Below are 15,908 nucleotides of genomic sequence, written 5' to 3'. Positions count from 1 at the left end.
ACATATGGAAATCTTAGTATCAAAATAACGCTGACCCAGTGAAGTTCACTACACACAAATATATTGGTTTTAAACAAACATACACTCGAGCGGATCTCCTCCGTGTTTCCGAAATCATCCTCCCGAAAAACGCCGGGTTGTTAATCATGTGCGTGAGCGAGCGGAGTGAACATGAGGAGGAGCCGGACAGCAGATCTGCAGGGCGAGTCCAGATCACAGGAGGACTAATGAGCAGGCTGTGTCTGGGAGAGGTCTGGCAGGAGACTGGAGTGACAGTAAAAGCCCTGATGAGCGAGTTGTGTGAGAGAGGAGGGAGAGGCGAGTCTGGATGGAGGGAGGAAGTGGTGTCTGACATCATAACGTGAGCAAGACGCTCCGCTCCGTGTTTTCTGAAACTTTCCGGCAGACAGACACTTTGGAAATCAGACAATCAGTACTTCTGTTGATAGAGTTGGGAAAAATCAGAAAGCATATAAAAGAAATTTAATTTTATAATTAAATATAGTAATTATAATGACTTATTAAACGTGAGCGTGACGTTGACACATCGGGATTGTGACGCAACAATTCCGGTCCGGGAAAGCGCTCCGATGCTGCCGAGTCGCTCAGCGCTGGTGCTCGTAGCGAAGAAAACACTTGAGCTCGACACGGCTTTGTCAATATTCTGTCTTTTAACTGAAGACACTGGTGGTTTACGGACTAGGTAGCGACCTGCCGAGGCTCGGTATCGCGGACCCGATTGTTCTTGATCTGTTTCTCCTGGGCAGATCGAGCTGTTATTGTGTTAACACGGTGTTCAGTGAGAGGGGGTTAAAAGCTCTTAACCTGCTGGAGTTTTATTAAAGCCCAGAGTGCAGATCTGAACAGGAATTCATTGCTGCTTCTGTTCCTGTCTCTGCTTTCACTGATGTGAAGAATTTGCTTGTGTTCTCAATATCCCGTGTCTGCCCTTCAGCCTGTTGGGTTGTATTCCAGTAGGACCAGCTGGTTAGAGAGAGTTCTGTGGTGTCTAGTGGGTCTGCTGCTGGCCTGTCAGCAGTACCTTGACTCCCAGTGTGTGAGAAGCGCCGCCCAGCTCCCTGCTTCACTGTGCTGTTCTACTGGCTGACTGACAGGTCCAAGATGAGCCTGAAGGAGTGCAGCTGTGAGCCCAGCAGGGTGAAGTGGTTCTCCTCCTGTGTGCAGCGCACAGGCTGCCAGTGCCCTGGGCCAGGTATGACGCAGCTGGATCTAGACCAGTGCCCCCTGAAGCCAGTCCCCCCACACACTGACTCCTGGCTTCCCTTTCCACTGGGACCCCATCCCTGGGCTCAGCTCTGACTGACCCGAGGGGCTCCTCACTGTCACCCTGCAGGTCTCCTCAGCTCGAGGCAGGGAAAGCAACAGCAGTCTCTTCATCTTTTCAACTAAATGATGATTTGAGAAAAAATAAATAAAAGATATAAGCTAAAATAATAAGATTTAAATAAAATAATTTAGTATAAGAGTATTTGTAAGAAGACTAACATCCATGTAAGGTATGAAACTATTGAAAGTGTTCAAAATGAGTAACTCACATGAAATGAGCTGTGTCTGAGTGATGTACTGCAATTATTCTTTCATTTACATTTAAGTGTAAATTTGGGAAAAGCAAATGTATATTTATGAAGATCTGTCCAAGCCCTTTTGACTGGGTGTGAGAGAAGCTGAATTAGAGGCTCTAATCCCCTTAGAGTAGCAGAAGGAGATTCTTTACCTGGGAGCAGAGCTGCTGCCCTGATTCTTCTTCAACACTGAGATCCTCTGTTTGCTGAGGAGCAGCTGCTAACAGGACTGATGTGACCCAGAGAGCAGCTCTCTTTGTGGGTTCTTCAGGGTTTAGAAGTCCCAGTGGCTGCAGCTGTTATTCAGGACCACTGATCTGAAAATGAGACGAAAACAAAACCCTGCACTCTGAAGCCTCCTGCCCTTAGAGCAGATCTGTATTCCTCTCTACTGGAAAACTGTCCGGGGTGAAAGAGTCCCAGCTTTTACAGGCTGTGCATCAAAAATCATTTTAATCTCTCTATTTCTCAGAGATGTGTCAGTAGGGTTTTAGGTCCCTCAGAGAACAGGTGAGATTTAGAGATTTCTCCCTAGAAGTCTGTGCTGCGGCGACACCAGTGTTTCCCCTGTCTGTGTGTCTGCTGTAGATGACGTCCTGGCTGTTCTGGAGGGAATGAGCAGCGCTGATGAGGAATCTGGGAAGCTCCTGATAGAAGAGCTTCTCTCCCTCCTGCAGAGGAACACCAAGGGGACACTGCCAGTCATCCTGGGATTCCTCGAGAGCCCCCAGGTAACATGAAGGAGCTCCCTACACACCTCCTGACATACTCGTTGCAAACGCACTCTAATCAGGAGCCCAGTGTGCTCCAAGATACTGTCTGTGCTGTTTCTTACAACTAGAGGTCAGAAGATAAGCCCTAACGTGTTGCCATCTTGACAGATGTGCTGAAGTGGAAGCCTGGGGTTTCTCTGTATGCTTTTCCACTCCCTCGTGTGGTGAGCTGGGGTGGTTCTGCTGTTTCACACAGTGCCCGTTGGCCAGGCTGACTGGCCCTGAAGGAGAAGCCTTTGAACAGACACTCTTGGTGCTGTGATGAGAGCAGCAGTCTCACCCCTGGCTTTGGTTCTTCCCTGCTCTAGGTGACAACTGCCCATCGATCTGCTGTCCTCCAGGCAGTGGAGAAGCTGCTGTGCAAAACATCTGCGCAGCATCTGGATGAGTCCTTGGCCAAGAGCACCGTCTCGATGGCCTTGAATGAAATGACTATGTCACCAGTATGTAAACCCCTTTAATTCCTGCCTATTGAGCTGATGTCTTGCTGCAGTGCTGTGGTCTGTTTCCTTGCCTGTACCACACATTGTTGCATCTAATGGAAGCAAATTGTTGTGTGTTAACTTGTGTGTTCATTGGCTTGATCCAAGCTGTTGCTTCAACTCCAATACCATCGACTCCCAAGATGCTCTGATCTCTTTTTACTGTTGTTTCAGAAATGGCTGCCTGACTGGCAACAGCCAGCCAACAACATTGTCGTTTGTGTGGTGAGAGACCACTACAACAGTACCATGGATATGGTGCTGTCCTTTTTCCAGCCCGGAGTGCTCCCTCACCACACGCTGCTGAATACTGTAGGAGATATCTCCCGCAACTGCAGTAAGTTCTGTGCTGCTAATGGGGTGTGATCTGCGCAGATATATTCCGGATGTTTTACTGTGCTGTATTTCAAATTTCATAATGCTGCTCGTATCTGTCCATTCAAGCCTTGATACATGAGCTTATTATGAAGGCTCAGTGTTTGTTACTCATCCCGCTGCTGAGTCTCCAGTGTAATCATGAGCCTTGGTTCCTACCCAGTGTGAAATGTGTTTTCTTTGAAGGTCATGACATTGCAAGGGATATTGTGAGACTGCTGGACCTGCTGGTGCCTGTTCTCTCCCTTGCTGAGACAAAGAAAATGAAGGCAATGATGTCTTTTGGTAAGTGTGCAAGCTGTCTCATTTAGGGGGACAGCTGTTATTAATGCTTGGTTCCACTGGTAATCCATTGACAAGGCCTGTTCAAACCGCTTCCCACTGAGCTACAGGACTGCTTTGATGTAGCTGAGGAGTGTAGCAGGCTGTTCCTCTCTTGTGTTGTCAGCATTAGAAGGCCTGTACGAGAGCTGGGTGAAATTCCAGGGTCCCGGGCAGTGTGTTCAGGACTGTTCAACCCAGGTCATCATTAGTTTTGATAAAGTGCACAGATGGCTGCCGTCTTCTGAGCCAAAGGTATGGGATCTTTAATACAGTGTAGGTTATTTGACATCTTATTAATCATCTTGAATTCTCAGATGTTCTGGAGGAAAGAATGGACTTGAATGCATAGAAAAGATGTGTCCATGCAGGTATTAGGGAAGGGTATCAGGGTCCAGGGTTCAGATCACAGTAAACAAAGTTGAATAGGGTGCACTTATGAAGCAGGTTTTATTCATTGCTCAAAGTTGTTTTAACTGTCTGTGGGTTTAGACAAGTTTGCTTTACTGTGACCGAATCCTTTCCTTGAGGATGATGGTGTTTGTGTTTTGCTCTGTCTGAAGGTGATGGAGGCCACTGTCTTGGTGCCTGCTCCCTGAGGAGAAGTTTCAGAGTGAGCTGCCAGAAGTTTTACAGACCTTCCAGCCGCTGTATGCAGCTGAGCTTGACAACAGCTACTCCAGAATCAACAAGGTAGGCCTGTGACCGACGATGGGCCTTTAGGTGTACAGCTTGTGGATTGCGAGGGCCGTTTCTTTTAGAAAATGGATTTTGATTCCTTAAATTGTTGATCCAAACAATCACTAGTAGCACTTTCCCAGTCCCTTTGTCCACAAGCTCCAGTGATGTGCTGGTAAGGCCCAGTGCAAAAGAGGATTATGGTCTGTGGTGCCCCATGTGATTGTGGAAGGGTGTGAACAAGGTTAATCTGCCAGGAGTAGAGTCCAAGGGAGGCATTATCCTGCTCTGTCAGATTTTTGTGTGTGATCAAACTACCAAAATCCTAATGCTAACATGTTATTGCATACACTGAGAGAGTGAGGCCTCTTGATTAAGTAGCAATGCTTCTCCAGATTGACTCCAACGTGCTCTTCTTTCAGAGTCTGAGTGTGCTTATGGAGGCAGCAGTGCCGAAGGCCAGACCAGTGCTGGAGTCCCAGCTGGAGCAGCTGCTGACCATGGTGCACGCCCAGGTAATGGGGACAGCAGCCTGCTCACCTGGACAGACAAGACGTCACAGTAGCCAGTAAATGATTAATGTGTGTTTTGAGGAAGTGCCCACAGTATTAGATATTGCCATGCCCAGTTACTGTCCCAACTGAAAGCACTTCTATATTAATAGTACCCAGTTTGTCAGCACGTGCAGAAGATGTGGCTGGGTTGTACAGTAAATGTGCTTCAGAAATCCTCTGTCTCTCTCAGGTTTGTGCTTCTTTCAAATGTCCTGGGAAACCGAGGAGAGGAGCGCATCCTTCGTGCAGACGTTCTGTGTCTTAGGTGAGGGCTAAGGGCTTTGTTTTTATGTGTCAGACACAGAAAGATGATTCCTTCATGTGTTGCAGGCCGGGACAAAGACAACTTGACGTGAGGGCATTGTCTCCATGAGAGAAATTCCCTATTTATTAAAGGTGGAAACCTTTTCAATACCAGTGTGACTTGGATCACTAGATGCCACATCCAACAGTCACAAGCCAGGGAGCTCAGTTGTGTCCCTGTGGTAGAGCAGCTTCAGTCAGTGGCTCTACTCTTTTGTGCTCAAGATGTCCAAGATGAACCACTTCACTAAGAATGAAGGCACCAGTCGTTAAAGGGGAACTTTTTATATTTTGGGGTTCGAAAGAATCAACATTGATGGGTACATTTCAAACCCCAATGAATATAAAATGTATACAGTAACGTGTTATAGCTCCATTTGACATCACAAAATAGATGGCATTTCCAGGTTTGCGCAGCGCCATGCTGGTGATATTGTCTGCGATTCTGGACGAGGCAACAAAACGTCCGGTGAGGTTAAGGGGCCCTGTTATGTTGTGACCAGGCAGGCTTGTGAAGACTTTTAAATATTGCTCTTCATTTGGAGACAGTTGTGCCGACCAATACTATTCACTTGCAGATTACGGTGGAACATTTCTGTGGTGAAATGTCTGCTGCACAACCTGAACTTAGTCGCTTGCACGTTGCATTAATCAGTCATTACAGTGACTAGTGAGCAGGAAGGGCTGCTTCATGCTATGTCACCAGCTGATGAAAAGTTGTTCTGTTTTGATGTGTGTCCTCTGTGCTGGGTGTACAGATGAGATGATGAAGATTATTTGTAGGAAGGGGCTGTAGGTTCTAGGTGCAGGTGAATGGGGAGAGTGTGTGCTGTCCTGAGTGCCGTGATTTTCTTCTGCTTTGTTGCTTCTTTGTAGCTGGGGAGTTTCCAGGGAGTGTGCTGGAAATCTCCATGTCCCAGCTGGACAATTTGAAGGAGCAGGACCTACTAGGCAGCCTGACCATCCTTGCTAAACTTGTGGGTGAAGGTACTGAGCCACTTTCATTTCTAACCAGTCTTTGACTGTTTTTTTCCCGAATGGGAGACTCATCCTTCCTAACAGGAGTGTCTATTTTATTTAGAAATGTTATATAGGAACAGCGGAGAATTATTAATCAGAGTTGATAGGGTGTGAGACTGTAGTTCTCCGTAGCCATGAGATGCACCCCGATTCCTAGTCACTTCCTTGTCCTCTTGCATCTGCTGCGTCTGGTCAAGCTGCTTGGACCAGGGCTACACTCACAGGGTTGTGTTTCTTTTCAGACTGTGTCAAGGAGTGTGTTTCAGATTTCCTGGCCTCACCGGACATCTTCATGGTGAGACTTGGTAAGTGAGGCCTCAGCTAGCAGAGCACACAAGGTCCCCTAACGTAAGACTTGAACAGTAGTGCACAGCTTCTCCACCCACAGCCAGCCAGTGGGAAGACTGGGCCAGTGGGGGTGATTCCTTTCTTGATCCAGTGTGAACTGGGGGAAAAAGTGCATCAGTGAAGCCAGTGATTCAGCATTCAGTGTAGACAGCAGTTAGAGAGCTGTGCACTCTGATACCCAGCAGTGATGTGCAGGTCCGAGCTGAAGTTCTGGGCTGACATCTGCTTGCCAACTTGGAGCGTCTCAGCCGCACAGAGGTGGGAGAGAGTGCCTGAGCCTCCTGCAGTCCCTGGGCCCAGTGATCCACCCCCAGCTGCCCAGAGTCTGGGAGCCTCTCATCCCGCCCCTGGCCAGGCTCTCTCAGGTACCCCACAGCACAACAGCACAGATTTGCCAAGAGATATGTCTGAAAGAGCACTCAGCTGCTCCCGAGAGTACACCACGATAAGTGTAGAAGTCTGTAGCAGAATTATATGATTTCTCTCTGGGAGTTTTAGGTGCATTTAGAGGATTAATCAGATTTGGAATCTTTCAGTGTTGCATTAGAATCAGTGTCATATCTTCTGCAGAGCACAGGTTTTGTCCTTATGGCAGCAGTACCTGAGCAGATCTCCATCCTATTGTCCAGAACTGTACAGGATACAGCATATCAGATGGGGGATTTACATTTATCAACACCAGGATGTCTTTAATGTCACTCATCTGTGTTTTCTTATGCTCAATTACAGTTATTCACCCTAAATAAGCTCTGAGCTGCTGCAGCCCCTATCTAAGTGCTGAGTTTTTTGTGTGTTATGTTTCAGAATTTCCAGAGGGACAGATTCCCCTGAAGCAGTGGCAGGATGGGCTGATTGTGGTATGTAGTGAGAGAGGGGATTGATAACATACACAGTGAGAGAGAGGGGGCACAGACAGTGAAAGTAATCTTCTTCCCCTGCTAGGTAATGTCATGTCATGTCACTCAAATGCAGTGACAGCTGTGGTGTCGCCGGGGGAAAACAGGCGTAAAAGAGATCTAACTCACACCACACGGGTCTTCTTTGTTCTTCGCTGGTACGTCTCTCCAAGTCCGATCCGCAATCCGTAGCCAGTATCCTTGAACGATCCAAATTCCTAAATCCGTATGTCCACCCCACTCTGCGCCGTATCCAAGCCGTAATCCGTAATCGTAGTCAAAACCGTATCCAATAGTCCGTTATTCTTAAGTTCCTTTCAGTTCACTCCTAAATCTCTCCTTCTTCCAACATGCTTTCACCTTATCGGCTTCCGCACCAGCTCATCGCTTCTGGGGCATTTATACCCTGTTTCCTAATGTCATTCAGCTGCGTCTCCCCGTTTCGCTGCGTAGGCTTTTCCCAATAGCGGGTCAGCTGGTTATCCTGGGTGGCCATCTTGCCCAGGTCTATATCGAGTATTTTCAGCGTTTCGTTCCGGAAATACCGGTTATAAATGACCCTTCCCCGGGTCCTCTTACACAGCTGTCTTGTGCTTCCTCTCCTGGGTTGCTGTGGATTCAAGAGAATAATCTATCTTCTCTTGTTGAGGTGGTCCTGTCATGCTGTAGTGTGAGAGAATCGTTGTCAGTCCTCATACAGTAGCTGTGCAGTAATTTTAGCTGCCCAGTGTCGTGTGTGGGTGTGTTTGCTCATTCTGCTGTGGACCTGATTGCCTCCCCTGTGTGTCTGCAGCTGCTCTGTAACACACTGAGCACAGTGGCGGATGTGGTGTGGGCCTGTAGGCTCACTCAGGGCACAGTCAGAGTGCTCTGCCCTCTCGGCTCCACCTCTGTCTGACAGAAGGCTGAGCTACATGAGAAGCTGGGACTTTTACTCACTAAACATCTTATTCCTCACCTAGTGTTGTGACGTAGTGGACATAGCAGGTGTGTCTGTAATTTGCTGTATATTAGATGTTGTAAGGTGTGTGGCTGTTCAGGCTAGATTAATTCATGTGAGCTGTGAGCTATGTTTCCGTGAGCAGTGTTTGATTGTCCAGTAGAGGGAGAGCCCATTCACTGTGAAATGTGCGCTCTGCGCTCTACTTCAGTGTGCTGTCTCCAGAGCTAACATGTCCTCTCAGTGCAGCTGTACAGAGCAGCCTCCTGAGCTCAGTGCTCACTGTCCTCTTCTCCGGTGTCACAGGCCTTCCTGTACCAGTGTATTGGTGCAGTTGCCCAGAACATCTCTCAAAAGGAGACTGTGAGAGATGCGCTTCAGGACAGTCTACAGGAAGTTCAATTTGAGAATCCTGCAGAGAGAGAGGTGAGGTGATCTGTTCCCACTCCGCACACAGACTCAGGGCTTCTACTGCTTCTACAGCCATGAAAACCAGAATTCTCTGAGCGATTTCTTTCTACACAACTGATGGACAGACAAGGAGTATCTTTGAAAATCTCCCCATCTGTCCTCATACAGGGAGTATGAGGACAGATGGGAAGATTTTCAAAGTACTTTTCCCAAGAGAAGCATGTTCTACCTTCTTCAGAAAGTCACTGACTGCTGAGATATGTTATTCTAGAAACTGACAACATATGAATGGAAAGTAAACATTATACCATCGATCTCTGGTATTCCTTTAAAGGGGAACAGTAACACATTTTTATATTTAGAGCTTAGAAACTATCAGCATTGATGAGGCTTTACAAGTTACTGTGTACATCACAAAATAGACAAAATTTCCAGGAATGCCCAACGTCTGCAATTCATTGCAAAATAGCAGGCTTGTGAGTATGTCTCTTTTAATCCAACAGAAATATTGCACTCAACATCAAGACAGTCTTGCTGATAAATTGAAGTTACTTGTTAATTCTGAATGCAGATCATACTGGAAAGTTTCTGTGGTCAAATGCCTGCAGCACAACCTGTACGTATTCACTCGTACATCACAATACATGTATCATTTTAGTGACTAGTGAGCAGGAAGGGCCGCTTCACGGCACAATTCATACGAACTCTCGCTCTCCCCGTGGAGAGAACAGGGGTTTTTGACAATATGGCAACTTACAGAACTTTCAAAACGTTCATGATTTTGTGGTTAATTTGATATTTGTCAATGTTTTCTATGCCGATAATCTATTCATTTTGCTACAGAGATTTACTAACCGGTCTGAGAAACTGGGACTGCAGTTCCCCTTTGAAATTCTATTGGAAAGCTGGGCGGCGCATGAAGAACCTTTGACAGGCTTCCGTCACCTTGCCAAGACGTCACCTTTAATAATCAGCTCTTGCAGGTCCAGTCACTCGGAATGCTTAGGCTGCCACAAAGAGCACTGCAGCAGATCGAAAGGTATTGCCCAACACCTTTTCATATTTGCAGATGTTCAGGTGCAGGACAGCATTACTCTGCTAAAATGCCACGTGGCACAGTGAGTCCTTAATGTGCCATGTATCTAACACACAGTAAATCTTATTTTTATAATGAAAATTAAATGTCTATTACTAATATCTGATGTACTGATATGTGACCATCTTTGTGTATTCTTTCAAGTTAATTTACAAGTCAGGAAGAATGTACAGTATATGAATCTTATGTTAAGAACCGCTACATAAACTAAACAACAGCTGAGAAGTTTAAAAACATTTTAAATAACGTTTCATGCACAGTGTCATCTCCCTCTTGCAACGATCTGGTTCATGCTCTGAAACTTAAGGAAACTTAAGAAAATCACACTCACTCATAAGATGAATGAGGAGATACTTCAGCTTAAGAGAAATTGTCGCAAATCAGAGCGCTTATTGAGAAAACCTAAACTGCAGGTTCATTATGACATTCTGAGAGAACAGATTTCCACCGACAATACTTCCATAAAAAGGGCAAGACAGTTGTACTTCTCTAATGTACTTAACAAACACAAAGATAATACTAAAGTACTTCTTTTCCACTATAGACAGTTTAATAAACCCTACTTTTTCTCGTAATATTTCTTATGATGTATCTTCTACAAAATGTGAAGATGTTTGCAATTCATTTCCAAGATAAAATAACTTTGATTAGACAGAATATAGCTCAGACAACCACGACGAGTCTCCGCGATTGTCCTGATCAGCCACCTAGTTCTGTTATGACGTCTTTCTCTGTTATTAATCTTCAGACACTTAAAACCGTTACAGACATCTTCCACATGTGATCTTGACCCTGATCCTACAACTCTTTTTAAGAAGGTTTTTGATTGTGTGCAAGATAATGTTTTTACTATTGTAAATTGCTCTCTGTCAGCAGGAGGTTTCAAGACAGCCTTGGTGAAGCCTCTGCTAAAAAACACTAATATGGATACTGCTGTTGTTAGCAATTTTAGACCTATTTCAAATTTTCCTTTTTTTAAGAAAATTTTGGAGAAAGTTATTTTTATTCGATTAAAAGAATATCTGGTCTCTTACTTTTTATTTTGAGAAATTTCAGTCAGGTTTTCGTTCTAACCATAGTAGCATTGGTCCCTGTTGTGAATGACCTGAGACTGAGTGCCGATAAACATAATTTGGTTTTACTTGATCTCAGTGTAGCTTTCGATACAGTTGATCACAAGATTCTGATCAACCAACTTGAAAACTGGGTAGGTCTTTCAGGGATGGTTTTAGAATGCCTTAAATCTTATTTAAAGAATAGACAGTTTTTTGTTGCTCTGGGAAATCAATCATCAAAACATTTTGACATTTCTTGTGGAGTTCCGCAGGGTTCCATTTTAGGACCTCTGCTCTTTTCACTATACTGTATATGTTACCTTTAGGTCATGTAATTAGGAACCAAGGGATCAATTTCATAGCTATGCCGATGATATACAACTGTATATCTCTATTCCATCTGAAGATCAAAACTCCGTCAACAGACTAATCGGCTGTGTGTTAGATATTTCTCAGTAGATGTCCCAACATTTTCTACAGTTAATCAAGACAAGACTGAAATATTGATATTGGGTACTAAAATTCAGAAAGATCTCTTGCAGGATAAATTGGGCTCTTTTGCTTCATGTGTTAAATGTGTCCATGCATTTGTTACCAGTAGAATCGATTATTGTAATGCTCTGTTTAGTGGGCTTCCCAAGAAAACAAGAAATCCCAACTTGTTCAAAATGCAGCAGCACAGATCCTAACAAAAACAAGAAAGAGAACACATATCACTCCTGTTTTGAAAGATCCTCACTGGTTGACTGTATTTTCCAGGATAGATTTTAAAGTTCTTTTACTTGCTTTTAAAGCTCTAAACGGCCTAGCACCTATGTATCTTACTGAATGTCTGTCTTTATATGTTCCTATACATGACCTGAGATCTGAAAATACTGGCCTTCTGCAGATACCACATGTGAAATACAGAAAGAGTGGAGAGGCTGCTTTTTGTTTTTATGTTTCTAAATTATGGAACTCACTACCACTTTTTATCAGGTAGTCAAGCTCGGTACATTGTTTTAAAAACCACTTGAAAACATCTTTTTAATTTAGCTTTTAGTTAAAATGGTTCTCTGTTCTTTCTATTTATCTTTCTTTTTTATTCAGTTTTATTGTTTTCATTCTATTACGACCTTCCTAATTTCTATTTCTTTTTCAAGCATAAATTGACATTTTTGTTGCTTTACTGTATTACTGTGTTTGAGCAAAAAGTTGTGGAATGTGAGCAGGCAGTCATTTTGAATGAACTGCAGAGAAGTGAGTTAGAGAAGGAAAATGCACAACTAGAGAAGAGTACTGATGAATTGCAGGAACAGTTGCAAAAGATTAGATATATATAAAAAAAGGAATCACAGAAGGTTGCGTATTACAAAAGAAAATGCGATTCTGAAGCAGATTTAGCACATGGGGAGAGGGACCTGAATGAGCAGGTACAGTTCTGGCAGGGAGAATATGAAGGCTTGAAAACAGAGACAGACAGGAGAGTGAGTCACAATATTAGCACGTGTGAAAAAGGAAAGTATAGTGATGCTGTAAGAGAGGCTTATATGGATTTAGTAGCAAACATGGGCGTTCGTGCACGAAAGGCTTCTAAGATAGTCAGAATAGTTTTGGATAAATTGGTACTGTAGGTATTCAGGTCGACAGATTGCCAGGGGAAAGTTTTTGTAAATATCTTGTGGTAGAAGCGAGACAAGTTTCTACAAAGAAAAGATTAAGAATTCTTATGTTAATTAAACCAGAACACTTGTTAGGAAAGAGAGTTAGACCTGCTTTTGATGAGAAAGACAGGAAGGTGTGGTACAAGGGCACAGTCGTTGAAATGAGACTAGATGGCCAGGAGTATGTTTTTAAATAAATATGATGGATTTAGAATTCCCTCGGGAGGGGGATCAGAATACCTCCTGGGTATCCCTGCCTGTCGTAAGAGGCGACTAAAAGGGTTGTGTCAGGAAGGGCATCCGACGTAAAACCATCTTGCCAAAACCATGGTTGCAAAGAACACAAAGCACATAGCAGATCGGTCGGGGCCCGGGTTAACAACGGCCGCCATTAGTGCTGTGTCCCAACAGGGTACTAATGGAAATTATGCTACTGTGGGGAAAACTGTAGAGTGGGGGCTACAGAAAAGAAACAAGGTGAAGGGGCCTGGAAGGAATGTTAAGTCAATGAGAGTGGGGAGTTGGAATGTTGGTACCATGACAGGGAGAGGGAGAGAATTGGTTGAAACTATGGCAAGGAGAAAAGTGGAGATCTTGTGTGTGCAAGAAACCAAGTGGAAAGGAAACAGCTCAAGACACCTAGGAGCGGGATACAAGATTCTATACGCTGGAAAGAGTACAAAAATGAATGGAGTGGGTGTGATAGTGTGCAAAGACCTAGCAGACAAGATAGTGAGGGTGGTTAGACACTCAGACAGGATTATCAATGTACAGGTGGCTTTTGAGAGCGGGTTGTGGAATATCATCTCTGTATATGCACCACAGGTAGGAAGACCACAGGAGGAAAAGGATAGCTTCTTGGAAGATCTCGAAGAAGTGGTTAGCAGAATCCCAGGAAATGAAATGGTGGTAGTTGAAGGAGACTTCAATGCGCATTTAGGAGAGAAATGCCCAGATTATCCAGATGAACATGGTCAGAGAGGGCTAGGAGAGAGAAATAAAGAAGGAGGAAGGCTACTAGAAACACTCCAAGCTCTTGAATTGTTTGCAGTGAACACAGGGTTCACGAAGAATTATGAGCAAAAGGTGACATACAGGAGTGGAGGCCATACCCAAATAGACTACATATTAGTGAGAAGAATTGATAGAGCGAAAGTCCAAGATGCTAAAGTCCTGCCCTATGAGGGTGTTACCAGACAACACAGGCTACTGGTGATGGAAATCACAATATTGAAGGAGCGAAAAATAAAGCAGAGAAAACACCCAGCACGAACAAAAGTGTGGAAACTGAGAGAAAACAAACTAGATTTCAACAAGCTGGTGAGAGAAATGAAAAACAACACAGAGGAAACAGAGGAGCCTTCAGTTGAAGAAGAGTGGACTGAGATGAGCCACATCCTAGAAGAGGCTGCTACCAGGGTTTGTGGAAAGACAAGAGGAGGCAGACCGAGGGAAAATGAAGAGTGGTGGTGGGATATGGAAGTTCAGGAAACACCGAAGGAAAAGAAAAAAGCACACAAGGCACTGAAAGATGGCACTGGAGAATTACAAGAATATAAGAGACTAAAGAAGGTAGAAAAAAGAAGTGTAGCAAGACCAAAGGAAAGAGCCTGGAAAGAATGGTATGAGAAACTTGAAACAAAGGAAGGAGAGGACCAAATCTACAAGATTGCTAAACATAGAGCGAGACAGAAAAAAGATATTATCCGGGTGGCAGTACTCAAGGATGGAGAAGGCAGAGTCTTGATTAAAGAAGAACAGATCAAGCAAAGATGGCTGGAGTATTTCAAAAATCTGTTAAATGTAGAAAATGAGAGGGAGAACCTAGTGGAGGCAGACGTAGTGTGTGGACCAATCCAAGAAATTTCAGTAAAGGAAGTGACAGAAACTATCAAAGAGATGAAAGTGGGCAAAGCAACTGGACCATCAGGAATAGCAGCAGAACACTTTAAGAACCTCGATGAAGAGGGGATTCAGTGGCTGACGAGATTGCTAAACAATATTGCAAAGGAAGAGAGAATTCCAGAAGAATGGACAAAAAGCAGTATGGTTACCATCTACAAGGAGAAAGGAGACCCAATGGAGTGTAAAAACTATAGAGGAATACAACTTCTGGAACGTGGATTGAAAATCCTGGAAAAAAGTCTGGACAAGAGACTCAGGAAGATAGTCAGGATCCACAACTCACAATTTGGATTCTCAGCGGGGAAAAGCACAACAGATGCCATTTTTGTGATGAGACAGTTACAGGAGAAGACACTTGAGAAAGGGAAAAAGCTGTATGTGGCCTTTCTGGACTTGGAGAAGGCATATGACTGTGTGCCCAGAGAGGTGGTGTATTGGTGCTTGAGGAAGAAAGGAGTACCAGAAAGCATGGTGAAGTTAGTTCAAGCAACCTATAGAGATGCAACTACGAAGGTGGTCACACAACGGGGAGAGACAAAAGAGTTTGAAATCACAGTTGGAGTACACCAAGGATCAGCACTAAGTCCTTTCCTTTTTATAAACATTATTGACACACTGACAGAGGAGGTAAGAACAGAAGTGCCTTGGGAACTCATCTTTGCTGATGATGTGGCACTGATGGCAGATTCAGAAGTAGAACTACAGGAGAAAGTGTTCAAATGGCAGGGGAGTCTGGAAAAGGGTGGAGTGAAAATGAATGCAGAAAAATCAGAAATAATGGTAATGGAGAGAAGAGGAGATACTATGACCAATGTTGAGGAGACAAATGGAGGAAAACTGAAACAGGTTGATGGCTTTAAATACCTTGGATCAAAACTGGTAAAGGGAGGAGAAACACTGGAGGCAGTAAAACAAAGAGTGAAAGCTGGATGGAACAAGTGGAGGGAAATAATTGGAATAATCTGTGACAGGAAAATTCCTAGAAAGTGCAAAATGTACAAGACTGTGATTAGACCTGTACTACTATATGGAGCTGAATACTTGGCAGTTGGAAAGAGGGAAGAGAACTTGATGAGAAGAACTGAAATGAGGATGTTGAGATGGATTCTGCAGATTTCAATGAAGGATAAGATCAGAAATGAAGAAATCCGTAGACGATGTAGGGTGGTGGATGTAGTTGAGAAGATGCGAGAGGCGAGGTTACGGTGGTATGGAGATATCATGAGGAGGGACGTTGAGGAAGTAACAAAGAGGGTAATGGAATTTGAGGTGGAAGGTAACAGGGGAAGAGGCAGGCCTAGAAAGAGATGGATAGATTGTGTGAGAAAAGATATGGAGGTATGTGAAGTGAGTGAGGAAGATGTGCTCGACAGAGACAAGTGGAGAAGAGCAACCAAAGCAGCTGACCCCAGGACAGTCTGGGACTAAGGCTGTGAAGAAGAAGAAGAAGATGATGATGATGGATTTAGAAAAATGTGGTGGTTTGCTTTGTGGAAAGATTATATGAATAGTTATTTAGAATTGC

At 44.2% G+C, this 15,908-nt stretch overlaps 1 protein-coding gene across 1 annotated transcript in view; it reads left to right on the top strand.

The window, feature by feature from the left end:
- Positions 1 to 1,122: 1,122 nt before the first annotated feature.
- The window catches only part of LOC148815446 (uncharacterized), a 54,333-nt gene continuing 39,547 nt past the window's right edge, over positions 1,123 to 15,908 (top strand). The window contains exons 1-2 of the mRNA XM_088905621.1: positions 1,123 to 1,213; positions 2,172 to 2,314. Coding sequence (XP_088761747.1) covers positions 1,123 to 1,213; positions 2,172 to 2,314 — 234 coding nt within the window. The remainder of the gene's footprint in view (positions 1,214 to 2,171; positions 2,315 to 15,908) is intronic.

Source organism: Atractosteus spatula, chromosome 25 (genome assembly GCF_055471065.1).
Source record: "Atractosteus spatula isolate fAtrSpa1 chromosome 25, fAtrSpa1.hap1, whole genome shotgun sequence".
NCBI classification, from domain to species: domain Eukaryota; kingdom Metazoa; phylum Chordata; class Actinopteri; order Semionotiformes; family Lepisosteidae; genus Atractosteus; species Atractosteus spatula.
This window is presented reverse-complemented; position numbering and strand designations above follow the sequence as displayed.